The sequence below is a fragment of the Perissodus microlepis genome, chromosome 9 (assembly GCF_051167445.1).
Source record: "Perissodus microlepis isolate ML-2025 ecotype Zambia chromosome 9, ASM5116744v1, whole genome shotgun sequence".
Lineage (NCBI taxonomy): Eukaryota > Metazoa > Chordata > Actinopteri > Cichliformes > Cichlidae > Perissodus > Perissodus microlepis.
Genome location: NC_140469.1, coordinates 30,855,564 through 30,883,076, shown reverse-complemented (window position 1 = coordinate 30,883,076; position 27,513 = coordinate 30,855,564). Strand labels below are relative to the sequence as shown.

Sequence of the window (27,513 nt, the reverse complement as noted above, 5' to 3'; positions counted from 1 at the left end):
CTAATTATCATTAAAACAAAGTTGGGATTATATATTGAAATGCCTTGGTTAGGTTTAAGTTCATCAAAAGTTTGCCATAAGTTGTTGCTATACCCATATGGAAAAGATATATATAAATCTTATAAAGTTTGTATCTGTCTTGTGTGAAACTTGTATGAAAAGTATACAAGAGTGAAAACAGATATAAGATCCCTTGAAAAATTATATAATGAAACTTGTATGTTTTGGATACTTACTAAAACAATATATGAAAGTAATGAGAAAGTGGCCACTTTCATGAGTAAAGTTATTACTATTTCTTTTCCATATGGGTAACTACGGATCTCTGAAACTGAATGCCACTATTGTTGTGGTGCTTGTGCAAGCACCTTCTTTGAGAGAAGATTGCTGCTTAAAAAGGCCATTGAGAGGGCAGGTGTACTCTTCGAGTTCGGCCAATCAGCACTGAGACCCATCCAACTGTTTTTCCAGGGGTTTTCAGAAGTACCCACGCTGAAGAACATATTTGCTCACCTGCTGGTTTCTGCAGTGGAAAACAACCTGCTAATTAAGCTTTTTACGCTATTCCAGTAAATATGACCTATCTGTAAAGACCAAATCTTTTTTAGTGAAAATGCTGACTATCCAAAAAATGGCTACCCATTTTTTGATCAAGTTGCTTATGGAGTTTATGCTTGCAGATACAGCTGACATAATCTCATCTAACCTGTTCTGCTGTTTTTGTTTCAGCCTGTGAAGGAAAAAGCAGCAGTCTGATATTAGGAAACACTGTATTAATAAGACAATGAGTTTTGTATGTGTTAGGGACTTGCACTTTTTACTTTTTTTGGTCTAAAATTACACACAAAAAGCTTAAAATGAGTAGCCATGACACATAAAAGGTCGGGGAACATAGCAACACTCTTTGCTAATGCACTTAGGAGATATCTACGTCACTTAAACATTCCCAGCACACTTCAGGAGACACCAGTTTATGTCCACAAAGACACAAATCAATATGCAAACTGTGCAGTCGGTTATTCAGATGTCCTGCTGGCTAGCCTCTGTATGTTTCCACTGTGCATGTTAGCATGCAGTGCTAACAGCATTGTTAACATGTGATGAAAACATTCTCGTGCCATGTTAGTGGCTATGTTATAACAGTGTTTAATCACATGTTATAACTTTAGTAAAGTAATAGCACCATGACAGCATGTCAGAACTGCAGCTTAGCTTTATCTAATCCCACTTTTCATTAGTTTACAGACACCTCCAGTTAACAAACAAAAGCTATTCTGTGAGACAAAATCTTTGAATATGAAAAAGTAATAGAAAACCTATTTGAGCTGGTAATTGTCTGTTTCTAATGAAAGAACTAAGTCAAAAAAGTGCTAAGAGGTGATTTAAAAATCTATAAGAAACTGGTGGTTTCTTTGGTAAGACTTGGCTGATAACAGTCGACTTGTCTGCACCCTTTGTGTTCTGAGTGTGTTTTTGTTCCTGCTGTTTTTACCATGTGTTCATGTGTGTGTTAGTGTTGTTATCGTAGTATTAGATGGGGGAGTTTGTGGTCTGTTTTGCTGTATTTTGATGGTGATTATTAGCCTACAGTGACTTTTCTTCATCAGCTGCTCATGGGTGAAAACCTGACTGTTTCCCCCAAAATTTAACAATGATTGACTAAAACTTTTACAAAATATTTTAAATTATTGTCATCTGAAGGAATATTTTCAGGTTTTCACCTAACAGGAATGGAGTATTTGCATTTTTTATGCTTTCAGTTAATTGATTTGTTTTTTCCACCTTCATGCATAAAGATGGCTGTCGTTTAATTTTACTTTTGTACCTTGCCTATGCATAAAAACAAAAACAAAACAACCTTTACACTCCAAGTCACAATTGACAATAACAATCTTTGCAATTTTCAAAGAGCCATTAATCTCATATAGAATCATACCTCAGATGTAATTGGACCTCTGAGAGGTTGAAGTTAAATATTTGAAGGCATACTGCTTTCATCATGTCATTTAAGCTGGCTGCCATCTTCATCAAGTTAGCAGGTTTCAACATACCCGCCATTCATAGACCAGTTACACCAGTTCTCAAAGACTTATTCAAATATTAACCCTTTCTGCATCCCTGCGCCCGCGGCGGTCCCTCAGGACTGAAGACCATCGTTGGGGCTTTAATCCAGTCGGTGAAGAAGCTCGCTGACGTGATGATCCTCACGGTCTTCTGCCTCAGTGTCTTTGCACTTATTGGCCTGCAGCTCTTCATGGGAAATTTGCGGCAGAAGTGTGTGCGGAGCACGGCACACTGCTTCAATGACACCTTGCCAGCCAACACCTCCTTCTACTGCAACAACAAGACCTGGGCCTCAATCAAAGACTTCACCGAAGATGAAGGTGAGCATTTAATAAGTGAACGAACAAGTTGCTTGATTGATTTTCACATAAAGATGTTTAATTTAATTTGTTGCACTGGTGCAATTAGTTAGAAAATAGAAAGTTCATCTCTTGTGTCATTACTGAAGAAATTGATACTAGGAGGTAAAACGTGACATGGAACCAACTTCTGACCATCTGGAGTCTGTTAAAGTATCACCCCAACCTTTGGGTTAGAGCTAAGACCTCTTGTTAATCAGGGCTTGTGTGGACATGATGTCTTGGAGCTTTAGATGAGACTGAAAAAGTTTCTTCAGAAAGCTTTTGATGGATATCTGTTGTGAAAGATTGAAGGAACTGTCTGTCTGGCTGTCCATTGGTCTCCCTTGGATTGTGTCTTAATTATGCATATTGGGTTTGGGTTTAAAATAACATATTTGGATGACTGCATCCAGCTTCCCTTTGTGCTCAACAGATCAGACCACGAGCCTTGAACTCTTTATAGCTTGTGGCATTTTTCTTTTTATTCTGAAACCGGTTAAAGCTGTTTCTGTTTCTGCCCGTAAATTGTAATATACTGATGGGAGCCTTGTTTAGTTGTACCAGGCATCTATACATTCTGAATGTTTTACTTGGGAAACAGCATTGGTATATTTTTACCTACGATGTCATACTAAATACAGTCCAGTTTACCTGTGTGCCTTTCTCTGTCTCAGCTTCAGTGCTTACTACATACACACCTCCAAATATGCTTTTTACAATTTCCGGGGTTTAGACAGATCCTGAATATGGAATATTATTTAGAAATATTTAAAGTTAAATACACTTTATACCTCATTGAATTTGAAGCCTTAAAAATAACGTTGGCTTCCACTAAGGCTTTTGTTGTATTGTCTAAATTTGTTAATTAGTATATGCCGTATGTTACTTTGCATTTGTTTCACTTTTTATATGCTTGTATGTTTTATATGCTTGTTAACTAAACACTCTAACTAAACACGTTAGAGAGCTATACATACCAGTGGCTGTTACCAGTACTACACCCCAACCAAGTTTTGTTTATATTAAGGATTATTACCTCATTGAGGGTCTATGAACCCTATGGTCAGAAAGGGTTTCCGTGTTAAATGATTTGAACGTATCAGTACTTTTGGATTCTCTGTGAGTGAAAATGGAAATGTCAACTTGTCAACTCCATCTTTGAAGATCAGTCTGTATGACTTAGGAATGCAGTGCTGCTTCAGCTCGGTCAGGGTGGGCTCCTTTTGTTCCAGTAATCTAACTTTGTTAGAGCTAGAACAATGTTTCAAAAGTGGAAAATGGATAAAGCCACCATAATGTTACGCACTGGCGAGTGCAGTCCAATTTGGACTCACCGTCTTGGTGTTTTGAGCCCAGATGTAACGATCCAGGGGTGGATATGCCTGTTAAAACCACATCGTCATTGGCTCAGGACTTTTGATTGACAACATCGCTTGGATAAACCTCCCCTCTGATACAAAATCGAGTTTATATTTTATTCAATATGATCCAAAATGAATAACTGAGACCATAAACTCAACTTTTTGGAAAAACAGGTATTGTCACCTGGTAGCAGTAGTTAGCTTCACTTCTTAAATCCAGAAGCTACGTCTGCAGTCTATACCATCTACTGTACTGTGCAGAAAATGTCCAGTGCACTTCAGGAAGTGTGGGATTTTTCCAGGGAAGCACAGGAGCAGCCCGTCTCTGAGCTGGAGGACCTCATTTAGAAACATCATTAGAATTCATCTCAAGTTTTAAATGAATTGAGAAGAAATCAAATTTGTCCATGCTTTGTACATGATAGCCCCACAGCTCACCCTGTGGTGTGTCCTCTACACACCACAAATTCTTCATCTTGTGGCGAGATTTTTACATTCCTGCTTTATTAACTTGCTGCCATGCAATAATATTTTTTCCATGTCACCACGGGGCTCTGTACCATTTGCATATAAATAGATAAACATTTCTGTGGCCTGCTGGGGACACCACAGGGGGCTCAAGAGTTTTAAATCCTGGTATCTGTGGTTTACTGCAAAAAAAAAAAATGCAATAAATAAATAAATAAAAGGACATTGCAAACACCAAAATCACTTGTTGGCTGGAAGATGAGACGGTCACCTGCTTGTAGTATGTTCTGGAGAGAGGGGTGGTGTAAGCGTGTGTCATGCTGCCGTGGCGACTGCTGTTTCTTAACGGGACTGGACAATGTCATGTTGCTGCTGTAGTTACAACTGACGTCAGTGAAGACACACACAGACCATCAGGGATGTGTTCAGCCCGTCCGACTGGGCACTTTACACACACGGAAAGGGCATGTGCCAGTCATGTCATAACACACATTATGTGGACTTCCATACATCACACGCAGCCACAAAACCCACACAGAGACAAGCCAAGGGCTCAAATTGTGGTCATAAATATTTTGTACTTGTTAATCAGTTTTGTATGTGTAAAAAGACTTTTTTACACATACAAGACTAAGAAGAATTTTGACCCTATTTTTCTTCCTTTCATCTGATTGGTCAATGTCATGTCAATCACAAATTTAACAATCCAATCAGAGAACAGCTGGGTTTGGCTGTCGGAGGGGTGCATTATGGAGCTTCAGGTCCTGAGGGAATAAATGCTCTTTTACATGCCAGCCCAGCGTTTTCCTTCATCACCACGAAGGAAAACAGTGTGTGGTGGTCCGAGTTTGGTGATTTTTGTGTCACAGGTTTACCTGCTTAATACAGGGACCTCCAGAGCCTTTTCAACAGCGCTGTGGACCTCGGGGGTGGGGGTGGGGGGCAGTGTTGTGGAAATTACACAGTCTTCACTAGTGGGGATAGTTACAAAGCTTTCTTTGTTATGAATTAGCAAAACATGTTTTTCTTGAACAGTTGAAGATAAAAAAAACTCTTGTAGAGGACATAAAGCCCGATGTGAAAGGACCTTTATGCTGCACACTGTGAGTCACAGCCCTGACTTTGTGTTAAACTAATCCTAAAGTAATAATGGTATTTCTAACCACTGATATACCACAACTTTATCCTTTCAACAGCTACTGAAAGTTAGGGGACCTAGCATCTATCGGATATTTATATAGAGATCCTCCAGCTTCAAACTGTATTACCCTTCAAGGACCTGCAGTTGAAAAAAAGCACCCCGCCGACAGCGAAACCCATCTGTTCTCTGATTGGATAAATTTGTGATTGACATGACATTGACCAATCAGATGAAAGGAAGAAAACTAGGGTCAAAATTCGTACTTGTAACTTGAAACTTGAGTGCAGAGTTTCACACGTATTTTTTATGGGCACACACAAATTCTTTTTACACACACAAAACTGATTTACAAGTACAAAATATTTATGACCACAATTTGAGCCGATACGAAACACTTAACCTGAGCTGCACGCTGTCTTTGCCGCTCAGTGTGACCAAAATACACCAACTTACACAGAATATGTATGTAGCCACCGTGCAGCTACAACCGCCTGTGTCACGATGCACCTGTCAGTCAAAGAAGCCATGCCCCTAAAAATCCACTGTTATGCATTAATAAGTTTAATGCAAGTAAACCAAACTATGTGTTTAAATGTAACTGGCACATGGTGTGCTTTACTTTCAGCTTAACAGAAATTATTTTAAACCAGATTTGATGATTTCAAATTCATAATTTTTCATTAGAAATCAAACATCTGTCTAATTTTTTTCGTTTTAGACTCAGTTCTTCCTCAGCAGATACGTTTTTTTTAGATCAGCCTCACAGTTCTGACGTCTGTAGTAATGAAATGTCATTTATACAATTTTAAAAAAAATTATCTAAATTACTCACAGTTAAAAAGGGCATCTGGGTGGGGCTCCTGTTTTCATACCTACCTACAGTTTAATGTTCACATAAAAAACATGGACAGACACGCCAGCCAGTGAGGCCTTATGTAAATGCTCTAGGCTTTCGTTAAAGATGCAAACCTTTTTTTAATGCAATGCATTAATTACATTTCCTTTTACTTTCTTCTACATGAGCCAGCATAAAGGGCAAAACCGCTAAAATCAAGTCAACTTTTAGCCTGTTTGTCAGGACGGTGCTGCCTATCTCTAATGTGCTGCCTATTTATTCATTTCCAGTCTGCTTTGCCATCCATCATGTCAAACAAATGTCCCCTACAGGCTCCCATATCGACCTCTAAAAGCTGCCGTGAAACCCGAGAGCCGAGGCGGCGGCGATAAAGCTCAGCACGTTCAGCTGATCTGAAAACAGCCCTTGGTGGGAGATCAATGGCGGATGGTCTCGGTGCTAAATATTTCCCATCAAGCTTTGTTTGTTCTGTCTGGTCAGAGCTGTCTGACGGCAGCAGACGTCCCCGGTGCTTCAATAAATTCATTTCAACTGGCATCATGTAAGATCTATTTCACTGCTGATCAGCGAGAGCTTCATACAGGAAGCATAACATCTCCATGTGGTGTTAAAATTGACATCTGAAGACCCTGTGTATTTCACTTATTCTCAGCCCTGCTGACTAGTACATCCACCCTAATAAGTCTGCTTACACCATCCTATCATCAGCAGCTCCAACCTCACGATGTGGACGTTGTAGGTGTTTTAGTCTCATTATCTCCTGACATCAACTAATTACCTTAAGGCCTTTTTTTAAAATTTGCATTTAATCAATTTTGTTAAAATTCATCAAATGGGCAGAAATGAGAGAAAAATGGAAAGATGTCCCTTAATCGGAGAACACATTCATGGCTTTCACAACAAATGGAGTAATTGCAATCGAGCGCATAGGCAAACCCATGTGTTTTTCACAGCTTGTCCAAAACTTTTCTATGATATATAGTTTGGTAATGAGTCTGTGTCTTATTTATGTCAGAGGTCTGGCACTTTTGTTGAACTGGAAACGTTGAGATCGCTAAGCTTACTTTCATAAGTGTTTTGGAGAGCAATGAGTCATCAATCCAAATTTCATTTGCAAGAAAAAAAAGGTTAAAAAAGGTTAAAAAGAACAATAATACTAGGTTATTTCTTTGGCAGACGCCCCATTCTTCTTTTTATCCCTGTCAAGGCTCAGTCTCAAGTTTCTTTTAAGAAAGTGACAAGAAAAGAAAATGAATGCGCGTTTTCAAACCCAAAGAAAACACTTTTCTGCTGATCACTGTAAACAAAGCAAACTTTTAGCTCCACTTGTTCCACGACAAAGTGAACACAGCGTTTGATGGATGGATGGAAGTATAAATGAATCACCATCTGATCCCTTTCCTTCATGCATCAGCAGATTAACAGTCTAATTCACTTTGACCAATAACTCTCGTTTCATACCTGCAGGTTTTCTTCCTGTAAATTTATCTCTTGCAGATGAAAAAAAGCACGGGGGGAGGGTGGACGTGTGTTTAGACTTGACAGAGTAATTTGCGGCTCTCGAGTTTTAAAAAGAAATGAAATTAAGCCCACTCTCTCAATATCCCACAGAGACAATTTTCCAAGTTCCTGCAGCTCAGTGAAATCTTCCCAGATGGGGGTCGCTCAGAAAAAAAACCTTTATTAAATGTCAGATTGTAGGCTAATATGCATGCATATGGGGGGAGTGTGGAATCTGAACGATGAACTTCAGGTAATGACTGCTCCTATCTGCTTTGTATGAGAATAAAATGCTTCAGTGGCTAATCTTAAGTGTTGCGTAAAAGGCCTCGCGGTTACTTTGAACCCGTGAACAAAAGCACTCCAGACTTCAGAAGTGTTTTTTGTTGGCGAGCCGGGATGCAGTCTTTCAGATGTACTTGATAACAAATGAATGGCTGCGATCCTAAAAAGCTTAAGTGCCTTTGGTGCTGCGGCGGTCAGACACGGTCAGAGGCAAACACAAGCGCCACACAACCTGTTTGTTTGCCGAAAGGAGAAAGTTTGCATGTGCGCAGCCACCGTCATGGAAAGAAGAACAAGGCTTTTGTCGTCTTTGTAGACTGAAATGCTAAAATGCTTTGTTTCTCTTTGACAAGTCAAGGTTTTGTTTTTTTAAGGTGTTTAAACACTGCTTCTTGGGGTCCACCAGCTTCTTTTTGTTTTGCTGAAAACTCTCAGGGAAATGCTATAAGACGTCCTGGCCCCATGGAAAACTGCGTAATAGCTCCGTTGGTCCCCAGAACAGTATTTCCACAATAAAGCCTGTAAAAAGGCGCGATTGATTTTTTTTTAAGGAGTCTTTTATCTCTTTAAAATATGTGGCATGTTACACCATACCTTTTCCAAAACCAAACCATCCATTTTCTTCATGTTTACATAAACCTAAGAAAAGAGATGACTGCATAGTGCAGCTGGATATTTAGTTGGTTATTTTTATAAAACTCAAAGTCCTTAAAATTATATTTATTCTCCTTCGTGGCTAATCTCAAAAAGAATAGCAACTTTACATCTATGTTATGTGTACATACACATCGTTGACCATAGTGTGAGCTTTTGCTAGTGTAATGAAAAGATTATAACTGATCTCAGAGCAGGGAAATCAAAGTCAGGGTTAGCTTCTCTAGCATACTGGTCTCCTGTTAGCCTCCTATCAAAGACTAAAGAGGTTATTGACAATATAAGTAAATATAAATTATCTCTGTTCTGGTCGGTAAGCACAGAAACTGCTGGTTTTGCGTTTTTACCAGCCGCAGACTTTAACATAGATGGAAAATGACAGAAACTAAAGTTTGCAAGGGCTCCATAGTTACGCTAGCTTCCACAGACAACTGAGGCCACATAATGGTGATAATTTACAGAATTAATTTAAATAGGCGATGGTAGAATGTTTGGAGCTGCAAAGAGAGAAATGATTTGTCTTTGGTACGTGTTAATTGCCTGTATTTGGATTTCACAGGGAAAGCACTGCTTGCCTTGCTTGTCCTGACAGATCACTATGATGTAAATACATTTGAAGATGTGAACATTTGTGGCTATTTGTGGCTAGTACTTAGTACTTTGCCAATATTAGTGGTTGGTGCTTTGATGGCACATTATTCACTTTTAAAGAACTTACAGAATAAATGTTTGTTTTCATCAAACAAAACAATATCAATAATTCACACACCAGGAACGACCTGCAGGCTCACCTTCTGCGTGTTCACAAGCCTATTTTAACCACATCCACATACAGTCGCCATTATTATAATTTGGTGATTTTATTTTAAATAACATGGGTTCTGTTTGTCAGCAGCAAAATGTAAGACGTTCAGAACAGGTAATACAATACAAATACTTCATTTGCACTCACGTAAATATCACACTCTCAAAAAAGATGTAAAGAAATTTAATCGGGCTGATTTTGCAGAAAATTTAACCTGACAATGAACTAAACATATTTCTTATTTCTAATTCTACAACTACAGTATTTTTTTCTAGTTAGTTCAGTTTTAGAAATTTTCATTCCAGAAAAACTAAAATGGTTTTCAAACGCTTTGATCAATACTTACAAGTGGAGGTGAAAGTAAAATAACAAAACTAATGAAAAAATTGGTGGAATTCAGTAACATAAAAAATAAAAGCTGTTACATAAGCCAGCAGAGAATATGAAAAACAAAACCTGTGGTACGTCAGAACTGTGAAGCCTAATGCTGTGAAACAAACACAGGTGTTACACCTTTGGCTGTGGGACTGGATTGAAGAAAATGACCTCCTGTTTAGTCCTTTCTTTTGCAATGTTATGTAATCGCTTTTAATGGCCAGAGTTAAATGAGTGTGGTCTGAATTATGTGTTGAATAAAAGATGAGAATCCTGTACAGTTGTTCTCGTAAGGCAAATGGATGAAAATGTCAAGCCAGCATTTAAGGTCACTATTTCTCTACAGAGTTACTCACGGCACAGTTTCCCTGCTCGGCTCGCAGAGGAGCAGCTTTTCACAATAAAAGTACAACTGCTGCTACTCTGATATATTTTTCCAGACAAGCAAACCACCAAACCCCAACAACAAAATGGTTTTCCTGTTTAAGCAATGAATATGTAAACAACCTAAAGCCAGCCGTGTGTCCAAAGGGTCAGACATGGTGCATTTTCACCCAGAGAACTGACTCTTGCTGATTTTTTTTTCTTTGTGCCATCATAGAGGTGGTTATGTGGGAAAATGTCAGCAGATCAGCAGGTTCTGAAATACTCAGACCAGGCTGTCTGGCACCAGTCACCATGCCACGCTCCAACTGATGCTCAGTTATAACTTCAGTAAGTCGTCTTGACCATGTTCACATAAATGCATTCAGTTGCTGTCTTGTGATTGGCTGATTAGATATTTGCATTAATGACCAAACAAAAACTACCTCTGTAGACTAGGACATCACATTTTCAGATGTTTGGCCTTGGTTTCATGCTGAAATATCGCTTTCCATGACATATTCTACAGACACAGGTTTACTGTGACACTTACCTTTCGTGCAACAGCAAAAACCAGAATGGCAAAACGAATTTGTGCTCTTTGTTAAACTGTTGGTGCAGGGGACATGCTGACTACTGTACTGCTGGGTTTTGTAAGAGTGCCTGTCTATTGTGGGTTGTGTGAAATTGTATCAGCACAGCAAAGAGGGTAAGGTAAAATTTGATGGAATGAAGCTACTAATAAAATGGCATTCTCCATCTGTGGCTCCCCAGGTCCACATTCCCTCAAAGGTCAGTGCTGTCAGCGTGGTTTATGGTTTAAAAAAAGGAAGATTGTACTTGTTAAAATGCACTTGTTGAGTTTTTAATATGAACTCAAGGGAAAGCACTTTGTAATTTTACATTACCTTTCTGATAACAGTGATTCTGTTTGCAATGAAGTGGTTTATATCCAGAATTTGCTGGTGAAAATTAAAATATGAGTCCAGTTTAATGACACTGTGTATGTTAGGAGTGTGTGAACAGCAGTGCACCTTCTTTCTCCACCACACCCCTTCTTTCTCTTGTGTGAAAGCTCTGAATGCTGTTTGTTGGGATTTTATCGAAGATGTTGGTCTTTGTCTTGCATTTGAAAACAGTAAAAATGTAGGAGCTGCTGCTGACAGACCTGCAAGGACCTGCAGTTCCTCTAATGCCCACTTGAACCTGGATTCAAAAGTGAGTCAGTCTTCATAGACTCCCAGCAGAAATAAGCATGTTTACAGCATATGGCAAACATCAGTTTTGGTCTCTAGCTAGTTTGATCTTTATAAGAACTGTATCTGGGATGATTTTTGTTTTTCTAAGTTCAATTCAATTCAATTCATTTCGGGTGGCTGCTAGCTGAGCATGTTTGTGCTGTTGGTGCCTTTTGGAAGTATTTTTAATGCAACAATCTGACAAATAACACGACTGTGCATTCAATTGTTTTAAAAGATTGTCTAAAAGTCTGTGTTCCAGATTTGGTGAGTGAAATTCTAGAATTTTCTACAACATTCTTGTCACATTTCTGAAGAGAACAAAATGCAAGCTGTTTATTAAGGGCTGATAGAAGATCAGACAATGATACAAAATAAAGGGCAATGAAGGCTTACACTAACCAAAACTAGACTGGGAAAAACCACTGTGAATATGGGGGGAGGTGAACTGATGTTCTGCCAAAAGACAAAGAAAAACTGACACAATATACACAGACAGGTGATTAGTACAGTAGAGACGGCTGGGAAACAAAGCTGGAAAAAATTAGACACAGAGCCAGGGGAAGCAAAACTACACAACACAAGCATATGAGCCAAGGACTATCAAAATAAGACAGAAAACCCACTGAGACGCAGACTAAGACTCACAACTTGACGTGGGAAGACAATAGGACACATGAAAGACTGACATGGCAGAGGAGAAAGATGGAGAGAGCGAGGCATACATGAACAGCAGGAAAAACCAACATGACACATAGAGGGAATAAACAGAGACATGACAGAGGACATAAAGCACATGACTGACTCTCAGAGGAGACACAGGGATGAGACAAAGACACAAAAGGAACTTAACAGACAAGAACAATGAATCTGAAATACAAATAAACTCAGAGAGACTAAAAGAACTAAACTCAAGACTAACCCGTACAAAGCTTGAACTTAAATCATCATACAGATAAACTCTAAACGCTGGGTCACAGACCCAGGACCATGACGGTTCCAGGACAGATGGCAGTGGCAAAGCTATTGTTGAGGCTTCAGTCTGGTACTTTACAAATCAGTGGGTCCCTGTGGCTAATCCATGTGTTTGTATAACACTTATCTACTTGGCACCAACATTATGTTATTTTTTTAAGGGTTTGTTTGATTCCTCAAGCTCACAGATATTTATAAGCTATGTTCTTCAGTGAGTCCTCTTGTTTAGAAGAGGAATAGTAAAGGGTAAATACATTAATTCCATCCTCAGGAGGGACTGCTGTATCCTCAAACCACAGCTAAAGTTAAGAAGTGCTTGTTTTCCTCCTGCAGACTTGCATTAAAAGCTTTTGAGCTTGTTATGACGGATACTTTTGTTCTCAAGCGTGTCTGGCACAAAGGAACACCCGAAGTACTTCATGTGATGACGTTAAAGTGTATTAATGTACTTGGAAATGGCTTGTGGTCAGATCTAAGTGTTGAATAACTGCTCAGCAAACTGTGTTTGCTGTAATGGTTATGGTTTTACCACCTCCCGCTCAGACTCTGTCTAACCACGCCAAAACACACAATCTGAGTTTGATGAGTTTATTGATCGTGCTGTAGCACAGACAGACAGAAGTGAGTGGGAGGTGAGCACAAACTTCCACCGACACAAAACAGTCAGGACGAGTTGACGGAGCTCACCTGAATCCTGATGAAGTTTGAACATTTCAGGTTTTTATGAGGAGCTAGCTTATTGTAGCACAGATGTGGATAAATGTGTGCAGATTAATCATGCAGCTCATTGGTTTTTGTGACCTCAGTTCTCATGGTTACCTGACAAAAGTGATTTCAAAATGATTAACTAATGTTGTGCAGTATCAAAAATAATTAAATAAACATGACACAGAGGTGGTATATAAGAGACCGATGTAGATGTTGTGGCGCCACATGTTGATTTTTGGAATGTTATGATTTTAAATGAACATATTTCATCTATTTTCAAGTGCAATTTAATCTTTATTTTTACAAGTAGTCCCACTGAAACCCAATGTCTCATTTGCAAGAGAGAGCTGTTCCAGACAAACATTAAAATTACTATAATATGTCTAATGTAGTGAGATAGGAATCCAAATCCATGATCCAGTAAGAAGTTCTATTGAACAGATATAAAAAAACAAACCTGTGCACAGAATAGGCAGGATGAAGTGTGTCCGAACAGAAGGAAGAAAGAACTAAACTGAGGTCCGTGGAAACAAACAGGGAACATGTTAGAAACCAGGACAAACATGATGGTGAACAACAGACTCAAACAAAACAAAGGAGAAGACATTCATATACTTGGAGGACAGAGGGGTGGAGACAGGCGGGGAACAAAACACAGGTGAAGATGATCAAAACAATCAGACGGGGAGGAAATAAAACTCAAAACAAGAAGAAAGAGAAAATTCAATCAAATCAAAAGCAAAACAGGAAAAACGGAAATGAGCAGACATAAATGAAACAAAGAAAACATGGAAACATAAAGGACATGCTAAACATAGATGACCTCTGTCAGGAAGAGTGACCATGCCCCTAATACTAGTATCCAGGTGGCGTTATAAGAAAATTCACAGAGGTAAGAGTTGTCATGAAATGAGAAACTATGCATAGGTGACAAAGCCATTTTTGTATCAGATTGTAACCTGTTTATTTCTGCTGTAACATTAACATGGCAGTCTGTGGGCATTGAGTCACTGCTGGCGTTTCAAGTGGACGTTAGAGAAATTGCAGTTTTTTGGCACTTCCTTGTTGGCTTCATTTTTCCAACCTGGAAGTTGCTGCATGCTGAAACTGAGCATTTAGAGAAGCATGAAGTTTTGGCTCATAGGGCTTATTTCTGTGTATTCTGACGTCATCATGTAACAGTTTCACATATTTACTATGAGCATCCATCATTTTAACAGTACAGTGTATGGCAGGAAATTAAGAACAGCAGAGCAGGTCCACTTTAGGGTTCGGGGAAATCAACCTCGACTGATGACAAGCACCAAAAATATTCTGACATGCCACATTAGGAATAAGACTGGTCTAAATTACAAAATAAATGGTCCCTGAATTTCATTTAGCAGCTTCAACATCACCATTTCCCTCCAACAGGAGACGACACAACACATTCTTAAAAATATCTCGTACTTTAGCACAATTACAAACCCAGTTTTTATACAGTTTTTTCCTCTGTGAACAAATGGCTGAAAGTAGCTTCACAAAAAAGTTTAATATTCTTTCTGCAAAGGTTTGTCTCTTGCTCTAAAGGTCTCGCAAGCCTTAAGTACATTATCATCTTTCACTGTATTATTCATCCTCATTACATCTCAGCTAGTGCAGTCTCTATCAGGTAAGAACGATGAAGAGGAGTTTCTGTGCAGTGCACACAGGAGGAAGAGGGACATGTCAGCGAACGCCCACGTAGTCCTGAGGAGAAGCCTGATCAACATGATGACTGAAAACACCTGTGTGGCTCAATAGGGGGAGAAAGGGGGTGAGGAAGAGGAGGATTCTCCAAAAGCTAGTTTCAGATTTAAATCTCACCTTCTTCCTTTATTTTTTTTTTTTATTTTTTTTTATTTTAGACAACTTCTACAAGGTGGAGGGAGCCAAGGATGCCTTAATCTGTGGGAACAGCAGCGACGCAGGGTGAGTCAACAGTTTCTCTTGTTCCGCTGTGAAGGTGGGAGACGTGGACTTGCCTGGGTGTGATTTGATTCTGAAGTTCATGGTTACACTGTGTGTGATTACAAACCACTGAACCAGTCGGGGCCACTCACCCTGAGCCTGGTAATGCCTGAAGTTTAAAAGAGAGTTTTAACAGACAGTTGTTTGGTTTCCCTCAGTAACCATTTGGGGGGTTACAGAGACGTGAATATTCCCCTTGTTGGTTTGCCAGTCATAGCAGATAAATGTAGCACAGTTTCAAGATGTTCTGAGGAGCGATGCGTTACTTCAGACAGAGCCTTGGGAAGATGCTCCATGGAGGGGGGGGTGCTGTGGAGATGATGTAACATGTGTTGGGTTGTAATTTTTTCACAACCCATATGAAGAAGAGCAGTATGAATAATAAATGCTGTGAAATGTTTTCTGATATGAAGATGGATAAATCTAATATTGTTGTATGAAAGCATAATCATCTCTGAAAACATCCAGAAAATATAGGCTGCATACGTGCATATGGTGACCGACCACTGACTCACAGCAAAGCTGGATTGGAGCACTAAATGTCAGCAATGAAACAGTGACACTGACACTGTAATTTACTCTGAAAGTTGACATGCGGAGACAACAGCACACAAATGAGGACTCGCTCATTTGTTTAATATCCAACGACTCTGTTGTTTACCAGCAGAGCAAACACAGCTCTGCGATGGCTAATGAGAAAGTCAGATTTACAGAATATCTGGATGGTCAGGTCCTTAACACTTATTTTCACACATTAGGTAAGAACTGTTGGATTATTGCCCAAAATTCAGTAACAAGCTGTGTGTGTTTGGTGGCAGGACATGATAAGATAAGATAACCTTTGTTAGTCCCACGTGTGGGAAATTCTTGTTACAGCAGTGGACAGTGCAAAGTTGCATAGAAAAATTAGAGAAAAGCACTGGAATAAGATATCAATAAGATACTGTACACAATAGGATAGAATAAAATTAAATAAAATACTATATACAATTGATTAGAATAAAATAGAATACAAATGCTATATACAATATGAGTATAATACAACATTGCCAGAAAGAGTATTGCACTTAGTGCTATTGCACATGTGTGGATGTATTGATCAGTTGAAGTCTTTGTTGTGGAGTCTGACAGCAGTGGGGAGGAAAGACCTGCGAAATCTCTCCGTCCCACACCGTGGGTGCCGCAGCCACTGAAGGAGCTGCTCAGAGCTGTCAGAGTCTCCTGCATGGGGTGGGAGATGTTGTCCAACAGGGATGACAGCTTAGCCACCATTCTCCTGTCACTCACCACCTCCACTGGGTCCAGAGGGCATCCTAGAACAGAGCTGGCCCTGCGGATCAGCCTGTTCAGTCTCTTCCTGTCCCCAGCAGAGATGTTGCCGCCCCAGCAGACCACACCATAGAAGATGGCTGAGGCCACCACAGAGTCACAGAAGGTCTTCAGGAGTGGGCCCTTCACTCCGAAAGACCTGAGTCTCTGCAGTAGGTACAGCCTGCTCTGACCTTTCCTGTAGAGGGTGTCTGAGTTATGAGTCCAGTCCAGTTTGTTGTTCAGATGAACACCAAGGTACCTGTAGCTGTCCACAGCCTCAATGTCCATACCTTGGATGTTCAGTGGTTGCAGTGGAGGATGTTTGCGCCTGCGGAAGTCTACCACCAGCTCCTTGGTTTTATTAGTGTTGATCTGGAGGTAGTTCTGCTGGCACCAGTCCACAATGTCTTGGGTCAGTCCTCTGTACTCCTTGTCGTCCCCATCAGTGATGAGGCCGACTATTGCAGAGTCAGCAGAGAATTACTGCAGGAAGCACTGGGTGGAGTTGTGGGAGAAGTCTGCAGTGTAGATGGTGAAGAGGAACGGTGCCATGACCGTTCCCTGTGGGGCCCTCGTACTGCAGACGACACTGTCCGACACACAGCCCTGAGTTCTCACATACTGTGGTCGGTCAGTGAGGTAGTCCAGAATCCATGTTGTGAGGTGATGGTCCACTCCTGAGTTCTCCAGCTTGTCCTTCAGGACCGTGGGCAGAATAGTGTTAAAGGCAGTGGAGAAATCAAAGAACATGATTCTCACAGTGCTCCCAGCGGTCTCCAGGTGAGCGAGGGAACGATGCACGAGGTGAATGATGCCATCATCCGCTCCGATGCCAGGCTGGTATGCAAACTGAAGTGGGTCCAGTGATGAGCTCACCAGGCGCTGAAGCTGAGTCAGGACCAGCCGCTCCAGCGTCTTCATCAGGTGGAATGTCAGAGCCACCGGTAGCATCACGCTCGTGTCCGGAGTTAGCGGTGTTAGCCAGGACTCCGTTAGCATCATGATGCTACATTGCCGGTATTCCCCCTGTGACCAGGTTAGCGACGTGAGCTCATCCATCTTATTGGGCAGCGATGTTACATTTCCAGTGATTACAGAAGGGAGAGATGGTCTATAACGTCTCCTTCTCGGGCGACAGCGCTCCCTCCCAGCACGACACCCATGTCTTTTCCTCCTCAGCTCACTGGGAATGTCGTGTCTGTCCGCCGGCAGCACTGCTGTGGGACACAGCGCTCACAGCTGATCCCTGCTGTAAACAAAGCATCCATGTGCTGGGTTCCCAAACACGGGTAAAAAAAGGTGGGAAAAAAACAGAGAAAGACAACCAAGACTAGCACAAAACGGTAGTCCATGATTGCTGAATCTAATTGCTTAAACTTTAGTTACAAAAAATTAAGAGAAAGTAAAGAGGAGATACGAAAGAAGCTCAGAATGAGTGGAGCTGCTGTAACAGGCTGCCACTCACGGGGGGCGCCGGAAGTCGGAAAGACTTCACTTCCTGATAATGATAAATTGGTCTTACCTTTATCCAGTTGCTAGCTTAGTAAGGTCCCAGTCACACAGACTCGAGGACAGTATTTTTCTCCTACCTTGCAGCTGCTGGTTTCTGAGAAAAAAACACAAACTGGAAACTGAGACCGTTTGGTTTCAAAGTGAAACTTATGCCTTAGCTCTAAACTTTTACTTTGAAAGGCCTCTATTCCAGCTTGCATCCTACTTTTTCAAATTTCACTAGCACTTGGCTCATTTGCAGGTCCCTAACACCCAAAACACTCCCAAAGAGGTTTTGGGGGCAACACCCTCTTTGTGGGGAATTCATCTGGTGACTGCCGTCAACCTCAAGCAATCATTTGCCAAGAAATCAAGATTTTTTTCCTGTAGCGACTGGAAGTTGAAGTCTCTGGGCCTTTATGATTGGGGCATAAACATTATAGCTCACGGGGGTATCCTCATGTGAGGGTGGTAGCAGTCTGGTGTCAGGGGGTAGTGGTAAGTGGATTTATCCCAAAACTGTAGTTTGTGTTTTGTTCCAGGTGTTTGGTTAAAGTTGGAGCACTTAAACTACTTGGTTTGGCTCAGGAAATATTACATTTGGCGCACTAGGTCATTAGGGTGCTGATTGGCACTTTTTAGAAATCAGTAGCATTTTTGCTGGCTGTGTTAATGGGCTTCATTGTTGGTGTATGCAGTTGCAAGATGGTCTCTTGTTTATGTAATTTTTTTCCAGTGGTGTGGGTGCCTGAACTGAAGGGACACAGCGTACGCTGCTGTGAGCGGGTTAATGATGTGATGTAAGCATCACCCATCAGAGCAGCATCACAATCATGGGCTAGGTTTTAGTGAGGTGGCGACGGATCAGGCTTTATGACATTTATCTATATTCATTGTTTCCCATATGTTTATTATTATTATTATTATTTGTAAATGTATGCCTTTGTTTGCTTGTCACATTAAAAGTCCCACTTTAACCATGTGCAAAATCATCCATCACCCCCAGTATACGACCTTCGGCTGCAGTTTCCAGCTTTCTGCATCCTGAGGTTCAGCTGAGCTTGGGGCTAAAAATGCATGTGTGAAAAGCTTTGGCTTCATCACGATAAAGAGCTGAAAACATCAATCTCTCTTTACTTTCCTGTCAATCATGCAGCATAGCAGTTTGTCCCTCACAACCTTTAGTTATCACTTTATTGAATGTTCTTCACATTCGAATCTGTCTGATGATTTTTCATACTTTGGCTGACTGTTTCGAGCTGTTTGAGGATGTAAACAACAAAGAGGGAATGAGATTGGGCTTCATTTTGTTCCCGTCTCACCTGAGAGTCCAAATAAACAGCAGGCTGAGTCTTTAGTTCTGCAAATATTTTTCTCAGACGGAGGCAGAAATGATCTGCTGGTGGGGTTAAACTTCAGTGGAAGGAGACAAAATGCAAAGATTTTCTCACTAAACTGTCCTCAGCTAAAGTAAAAACGTGCTCGGTGGTAGTAGACACTCCATCTTTAGAAACATTTACGCTTTTGCAGAACCCGTGCATGTTAGCTTATAGTAACTTCGTCATCCCGCTATGAATGCATCTGAAATTACCTCCTATTTTCTGTCATTTGGCTCCAGACCGCATTCTCATATTTTAAAGTTGAATCTTTGACTTATTTCTTCCTCTTGCGCTTTGAGACCTCAGTGAGAAATTCTGCTTTTTGACTGAAGATGGATGGAGGCTGATAGAAACATGTTAGCTACTGCATGTGGAGTAGGCTTTTCTGGGCACCACAGAAAGAAAATCACCAGTTTGCAAAGGAAATGGAAAGAAACAACCAATCTCTCCATTACCAACAGTTATATTTTAGGTCTCATTTCACTCATACACAATATCTGCTTGTTTTACTGTTTCTCTTCCAATATGGGAAAGGTTGTTGGATAATCTCATTAGAGCAATGTTGTCGTGTCAGCTTTAGCTCCTGCTGAACTTTCTGGCTCCATTTTTGGCCTTTTTCTTATTTAAAATAAAATGACCTAAAGTCTAAAGTGAAATCTCATGTTTGTAATTTCCAAAACTTTCATTAGTTGCTAATAATTACTGAAGTTGTGTGTGATACCTCCAAGTGTCAATGTGTCCTTAGTCGAGACTCCTTGGGGCTCAGAAGTGACCATATTTAGACAAGAGGCCGGACTGTGAAGCTACCAGCTAATGCAAGCAGGCTGCATTAGCTGGTACTAATCAGGAAGCTGCATTCATACGTGTGCACAGCACATCTGCTGATCTGCTAATTAATGCTAATGAAGAAAAATTCACTCACTCAAACAGAAGCACAGATATTGCGGGCAGGCTGTAACGCACAGGCTGTCACCATCCACCTGTGACTCCTGTGAGTCGTAGCACCCACTTACACCTTAGAGAAATCTGAATGCATAAGTGAATAAAACCCCTGCACAGTTAATGTGAAGGAGGAAATTAGCCCTGCAGGCTAAAGCAGGGATTTTTTTTTCACATATCAGGCTGTAAACATGATTATTTCTGCTGAGACATTTTAACATTAGAGCCTATAAGGACTGATTCACAGCTGAAGGCAGCCTCAAGTGGACAGTAGAGGAAGTGCAGTTTTTGTCACTTCCTCATTGGCTTCATTTTTCATGTTGCTGCTCTTCGATCCTGCCTCAGCGTGATGAGATGGTATGAGCGTGTCTCATCGTGTGTTTGGATCTTGCTGCTGGTGCCGTGTGCTGGACTGTTGTGTGACATGTCAGAAAGGAGAAGCGTCTGACCACGCTGACAGCAGGACACTGAGTGACACAGCTATGACAGTACTGTGTGTGTGTGTGTGTGTGTGTGTGTGTGTGTGTGTGTGTGTGTGTGTGTGTGTGTGTGACAGAGAGAAATAGACCATCACCCAACTCCAAGTAGCTGTTCCTCTGGGGAGACGGTTAGCCTGAAGCTAACTGACCACGTTATTTGAAACTCATCTAAAGATGCAAACAGGACTAGGAGGCAAGTGAAACAGGAAGTAAACAGAAACATACTATGGCATGAACCCGATGAGGAGGAGGAGGAGGGGAGGAAGATGAGATGGTGCAGGAGAAGTGAAGCAGAAAGGAGGATGGGTGGAGGGAAAGAAAGAAGAGAAGATACAGAGGGCAGAAGATAAACGAGGGAGGAGATGGACAGAAGGCTATTAGATGAGACGGGAGGGGGAGGAGAAGAGAAAACAGAGGGATAGGAAGACGAACGAGGGCAAGGCAAAGCAGAGAAGATAACAGAGGGAGAGAGAGAAAGCATGTGAAGAGATAGGAATAAAGAAGAAATAAGAGATAAACAAACATAAGGTGAGGAGAGAGAGGCAGAGAGATGTGTTCAGTAGAACCAGGCAAAGAAACATCTTTTAGATCCACAGAGAGAAACAAGAGAGGAAGTAGAATGAAGGAAAGGAGAAAAGTAAGGAGGTAAAAGAATAAAAGACATGTGGGGAGAAAGAAAGATGAGGAGGAGGAAGAGAAGATAGGACAGTGAGAGGTAAGGATGATGAGGTGGATCATCAAAAAAGAAATGAAAGGAAGAAAAGAGGATAGAAAACATAAATGAGTGAAAACAAGCACGGGAAGGAGGTGACCCGGGTGCAGAAGGTGAAGTTGAACAGAGCTTAAAACTCCAACATAATATTATAAAAACACAGTGAATCCATGCAGCTTGCTGCATCTGAGGAGTTAGGAGGGTAAGGAAGTTTCCCTTATCCTGTTTGTCAAGCTAACAAAGCATTCTCATCCCGAACTGGCCTGTTGTTGTCCCTACGCAAGGTGTCCTTTGGTGTTCGTGCGTTAAATAAAAGGGAAAAAAAAGGGTTGAAGCCCATGTTGGGTAGAGGTGCTGCTGGCATTCATCACCTGGTTTGTCCATCAGGTGACAGGAAGCAAACTGCCGTGTTTGTGTTTTGCACCTGATTCTTGTCACTTTGCACAGCTACGCAGTGGATTGAGTTTGCGCTGCATGGATTCATTCATTCATTCACTCATGCTCAGCTCAGCAGGGTGTAAGTGTATATTTATTATCTGCTAATGGAATACATCTTACAGCAGTCAGTGAAATGTGGCACTGATAACTGAAACTCTGAACCCATGAGGTGCTGTAGCCCAGGTTATGTGTTCAGCATTAGTTGCTATGGTGATAGAACCAGGTTATAAAAGAGACCCACCTTCCTGACTCTGAGACTCCTGAGTAAGGGCAGCGTTTCATGTTCGATAGGAGTACCTTTGTTGGTACGATCAACAAATCGACAACTTAAACATCTCATAAGGCAACAGTAGGGGTGCAACGATACACAAAATTCACGGTTCGGTTCGATACTTTGGTGTCACGGTTCGATATTTTTTCGATACAAAAAAATGTTCATGCCTTTTTAATTTGTCATTTATTCAAATTATAAATGTATATTTTAACTCAAAAGTACAGTTTTTAAATTGAATGTTGCTGAAACAACAAAGTAATAAAAAATAAATAAATCTATCTGATGGAGAAATCACTCATCTTTGGAAAAGAGAGTTTATTACAGAGAAATGTCTCTTTCCAAAATAAAAGCTATACTATACGCTTCTTCTGGGCTATATTCTCAGCAGCATATTAAACATATCAGGTCCCCATAAGGAGAATCCTGTGCTAACGGCTGTCTAAATGACTCGGGTAAAGTTTGTAGCATGCGCGCTTGTTGTTTTTGTCTGCTTCCACTTGTCTTTTCACTAGGATGATGTCGAGTAAATGTGCAGTCATATTCGTTGTGTTCCCACTAGTGCTGTCAGCGTTATTATTGTTGAAATGACGTTAACGCCACAACGCGGCAAATCTCCGTTAACAAGCTACCGCGGATCGCCCCGTGCGTGGGGCTGGATGGCGTCAACACGTTAACGAGCTAACTGCGCTAACACACTAGTTCCCACCCATGTAATTGAGCATTGCGTGGCACATCCGACATACGGTTTTACTTTAGTCCATGACGCGCTTACCTTCAGGGTCATACGTCACATGAAAACCAAAATAGTTCCAAACGCCAGATCTGAATGAGGGTGGGGGAGGTTCAATTTGCCATGTTGCAAGGAGAGCTTAACTTCTGTCTTGCTAGCTTGCCCTGCGCTCAGTCAATCTGCGTTCGACTACTCCGCCTAGGCTGCACTGTCGAGCGCAGATCCACTGAGCTCTCAACACAGACAGCATCGTCAGAAGGAAAGTTGATAAAGTAAATTAAAAATTTGTATTGTTCGATACATATGCGTACCGAACCGAAAGCACTGTATCGAACAGTTCAATATCAATACGAGTATCGTTGCACCCCTAGGCAACATGGTGACTCCTCACAATGACCACCTTCTTCTTATTTTGAGCAATGATGACCTCGCATGCTCAGGATATTTGCATAGTGTGATCTGATTGGCTAACAGCAGCACTAGCTCTTCACATATTGAATATTCCTCCGTTTTTTAGCACCAGCAGCGCGAGCAGAGACGATGAGCCATATTCACCTCACCTGTCACCTTGTTTTAACGTTGGAGCTGAATGTTCTGTGATTGCACTTTAGTCTGTTCAAATAAACGCGTCACCAGTCATTTATTCCTCTCTTTACCACAGCCTGGGAGTCCATATTTACCTTTCTACATGAACACGCACTTTCTGTGATGTTTTCTGTGCTGGTTTTGAGATTGGAAGCTTTTCTGTGGGCACAAAACGAGTCAGCGGGCGAGTTATCAGAGAGAGAGCTGGAGGAGGGAGCGAGCGGTCACGGTAGCAATGTTGATCGCTGTGTTGTCTGCTTCCTGTGCTGAAGCTGCTCCGCTCGCGCATGATGCTGATTCGCTGAGCCTGAGGGCAAAGGTCACTGAGCTAACCCAGTCTGACATACACATTGTGACTCCTACAACCAGCTGCAACAGAGTCACAGGCACTTCATCAGACAAGCGCAGAGCATTTGTCAGGGCTGCGCAGTATTGGGGTAGAAGGAAATTGTCAGGCTGAGGGGCCATTTTGTTTTCGGGCTTGGTTCTGATTGGCTCTGATGTTTTACACTTTCAAGTAATGAGCGAAATGTGTAAAACTGTAATAAAAAGTGTGAGACACAGAAAAAGCTGTGTCTTATAAGCAGAGCTGGAGGCTCTTTCACGCCGCTCTCTCCCTGCGTCACACCCTTGGCTCTGCTCCGGAGATGCCGTGCCGACCTCACTCTTCGCAGCATCTGGTCGGGTTAGGCTGGGAACGCTGCTGGCCTCGGGGGCAAGGTTACAAGCATACAAACATATGAAATATCTGATTACATGAAAGGGGGGGAAGTTACGCTGAGGATGATGAGGGTATACACGAAGGTTTATTGGATTTATCGGCTGATGTTAAGTGCTTAAACCCACAGAGCACTGTCCGACTCTTCTTCTCCATTAGTTCCAGGTATCAGATTTGCAGGCATGTTTGATAGAATTATTGTTTGCAATCATAGTCTAAGTGCATGTTCAGAAAAGTTTTTGCAAGCTGAAACTATTGCATTAAAGTTTAGCAGCCCTCTGTTTGTATTAATGCGATACTGCACACAGTACAAGTTGTATGAGTCCGTGGATGAAGTACACCTTGTGCTAATTAATGCCAAGTCCACATTCGCCTTTTTTTTATAAAAAGAAACGGACCAACTGCGGGCGCTGGGATATTATTTTTGGCATCTTAATAAGTTTGTGTGTCACTTTAAGTTAAACTGTTTGTGATATAACTCGTCTCGTGCTTCATCCGGGCGTGACAGCCAGATGTGAAACAGCTGGGATGAAAGGCAGCACCTCCAAACTATAAACTACAAGTATAACTATGAAGTGTTCCCTCTGGGATGGGTGGAGTTCTTGCCCTAAGCAAGGGAAATGAAAGATCTTATCTGTTAGTGGTGAGGTAGACCTGATTGCTGAGGTGTGAGCAGTAATGTGGGCACTGAACCAGTAAGGTCACAAATACAAACGGTTGAAATGAGCTTCCTCCATAGGATGAGTGGACTTAGGGGTAGAATGAGGAGCTCGACATTCGGAGGGAGCTCAGAGTGAGATCTGGTTAGCATGCCTCCTGGTTGCCTCCCTTCAGATGTTTTGCAGGTATGGCTGAGATGTAGGAGACTCTGGGATGGACTACGAACCAAATGGAGAAGTTATATATGGCCGATCTGGCCGTGGAACACCTTGGGATCCCCCATTGATTGAAGTGGAAAGATGGATTATCCTGATGCGTTAATGCTATTCTGCGTGCTATTTTCATAAGATTTTTTTTTTCTTGGTTTTTGTTGCTGGAAATTTTTGGATTTTTACTTTATGGTCTCGAACTTAGAGTAAATCGCAGTCGAGTTGTAAACCGTCTGTGCCAGGAGTAAGAAGAGGGATAGTATTTGATGAAAAGCGACCTTGAAAACCCCCAATTTTGCTTTGCATCAGTTCATTTAACTAAGTAACTAGCCATGTTAGGAAGCAATGGAATTGGACTTGTGAGAAATCTCTACAATTTCAGGACCGGGACCACTCCTCCTTCACGCCCCTTCCGACCTCAGACTATAAATGCCCCCTTCTCCAATACCTGCTGTTCTCATTTCCATGCCCCACCCTTACCCCCCTTTTTCCCTCTCTTCTCCTCCCTTCTTTCATTCATTTCTCGTTAGTACGTGGGGATCTGCCCCGCCCGGGAGCCATCGCCAGTCCCCTTCGAGGCCTTCCCCAAACCGCAGCACCAGTTCATACTTCCTCAACCCTCTTCGCTCATCGTTTCTGAGGATGTGGTCCCAGCTAGTGAAACAAGATCAGTAAAATCTTAAAATCAAGTCTAAAACTTCTAAAAACAAATTAGATGTATCGTGTTTATCTTGCCACGGTCAATGTCTACTTAAAGAAACTCCTTCTGCTCTTAATGCTGATGTTGTGTCACATCAAATCCAAGTCTAGAGTCGGCTCCGAGCTGTGTCTCAGTGCTGTTATAGAATAATGAATGTTGTGAATTAGGCCTGGTAGTTGTCCACAGTTTTTCATTTCCTCTGGCTCACAGTCAGAGTGATGTTCTGCAGATAAATCTCTTTCTGTTCGGAGCTGAAATGAAATACATGAATGACGGATAAACTGGAATTCAAACGAGGTAATCCCGCTGAGCAGAAACTCGTCGATTGGACAGATTTCAGTCATTCTTTAGAGAGGGAAGCCAATCATGACTGGGTTCAGACGTATTGCCTTTAATTAGTGCTGAAAACCATCACAAAAAAGTCTCCAAGCTATGACTGTAAATGTTTTAAGAAGAATATGTGGTAAAATATGTGAGTGCAGTCCATCTGACATGCCTGCAAAGCCCCGACCGACAGCAGCAGACAGCTAAGATGCAGAATGACAGCTGACCCAACGGGCTGCCTCGTTACAGATGCTAATTAGCTTATTCTTGTCACTGGAGCTCGATGGCATGTAGCATGTGACCCATGAGGTCATTGGGAGGAAGTGGGTTTGTGCTGGGAGGAAGTGATCTGAGGCAGCCTGATTCTCCTGCTTCTGCTGCTCTGAGGATTCAGCAGAACCGCATCCAACCAGTCCCGCTTGGATCTGGATGCTCGTTTTTACCTGTCAGTTAATCATTTTCACATTTCAGGCCGTAATGAGTGTGTTCACAGTCACAGAAAGATTTAAGCCAACATTTTCATGGAAAATAAACAGAATACAAAAAACAAGTTTCTGAAGTAACGTCCAGAATCCTCAAAGAGGAAATATCCCGTTTGTATGCACTCAAGTATAGTTTTAACTCCTTTCATAAGTTCCATCTTGAGCCTGCACACTGCCACTGTACATTCAATGTAATATCTTTTAAGATAAGCACGATGGAGAAGTCTTTAGGGATTTGGTAAATGCCGTCATTGCAGCTCTAAGTGCAGTCAGATCCTTTTCCCCTCTAAGTTTAACCTTATTTTCAGCATAATTGCTGTCTTATTTCTGAGAAAGGGATGAAACATCTTTTAGACAGACAAAAAACTGCATATTATTCATGCATGGGTCAGAGTTCTTCAAGTGTTTTTTGTCTGGACAATCCATCCATCTTCAGCTGCTTCTTTTAAAGCCCAGATGTCCTCCGTGTCCTTCAGCTCGTTCCCAGGCCGGATGGGATTTAAAATACCCAGAGAGTGTTCTGGATTGCATCCCAGGTGGACTCCACAGGGAGCCGTCCAGGAGGCGTCCTGATCAGTTCAGGTTTAACAGACTGCTTTGGAACACGAAGGAACGGCAATCTGCTCAGAGCTCAGAGCTCCTCACCTCCTCTCTAAGGGTGAACAGAGACTCATCAGGAAGGAAGGAAGGAAATCTTGGCTGATTGTGGTGGTGATCTCATTGTTTTGGTCACCAACCAAAGCTCGTGAGCAGAGGAGACAACTTGCAAGATAAGACTCTGACCTTTTCTTCTTCACCATCTTCAGTTACTATGATGACACATTTGATTTTAAAGATATGACACAGATGAAATAAAGAAATGTACACTACAAGAAACAATAAATCCCTTTGGTTTCACGGTTGGAGCGCCAACATAAGCCCAATTTTGGGATTCGTGCTAAAAATGACATTTAAAAATG

At 41.5% G+C, this 27,513-nt stretch overlaps 1 protein-coding gene across 2 annotated transcripts in view; it reads left to right on the top strand.

Moving 5' to 3' along the window:
• The window catches only part of LOC146380829 (sodium channel protein type 3 subunit alpha-like), a 267,758-nt gene that overhangs the window by 88,283 nt on the left and 151,962 nt on the right, over window positions 1-27,513 (top strand). For both annotated transcript variants that reach the window (XM_084939857.1, XM_084939858.1), the window contains exons 8-9: window positions 2,142-2,384; window positions 15,021-15,084. In XM_084939857.1, the coding sequence (XP_084795983.1) occupies window positions 2,142-2,384; window positions 15,021-15,084 (307 nt within the window). The remainder of the gene's footprint in view (window positions 1-2,141; window positions 2,385-15,020; window positions 15,085-27,513) is intronic.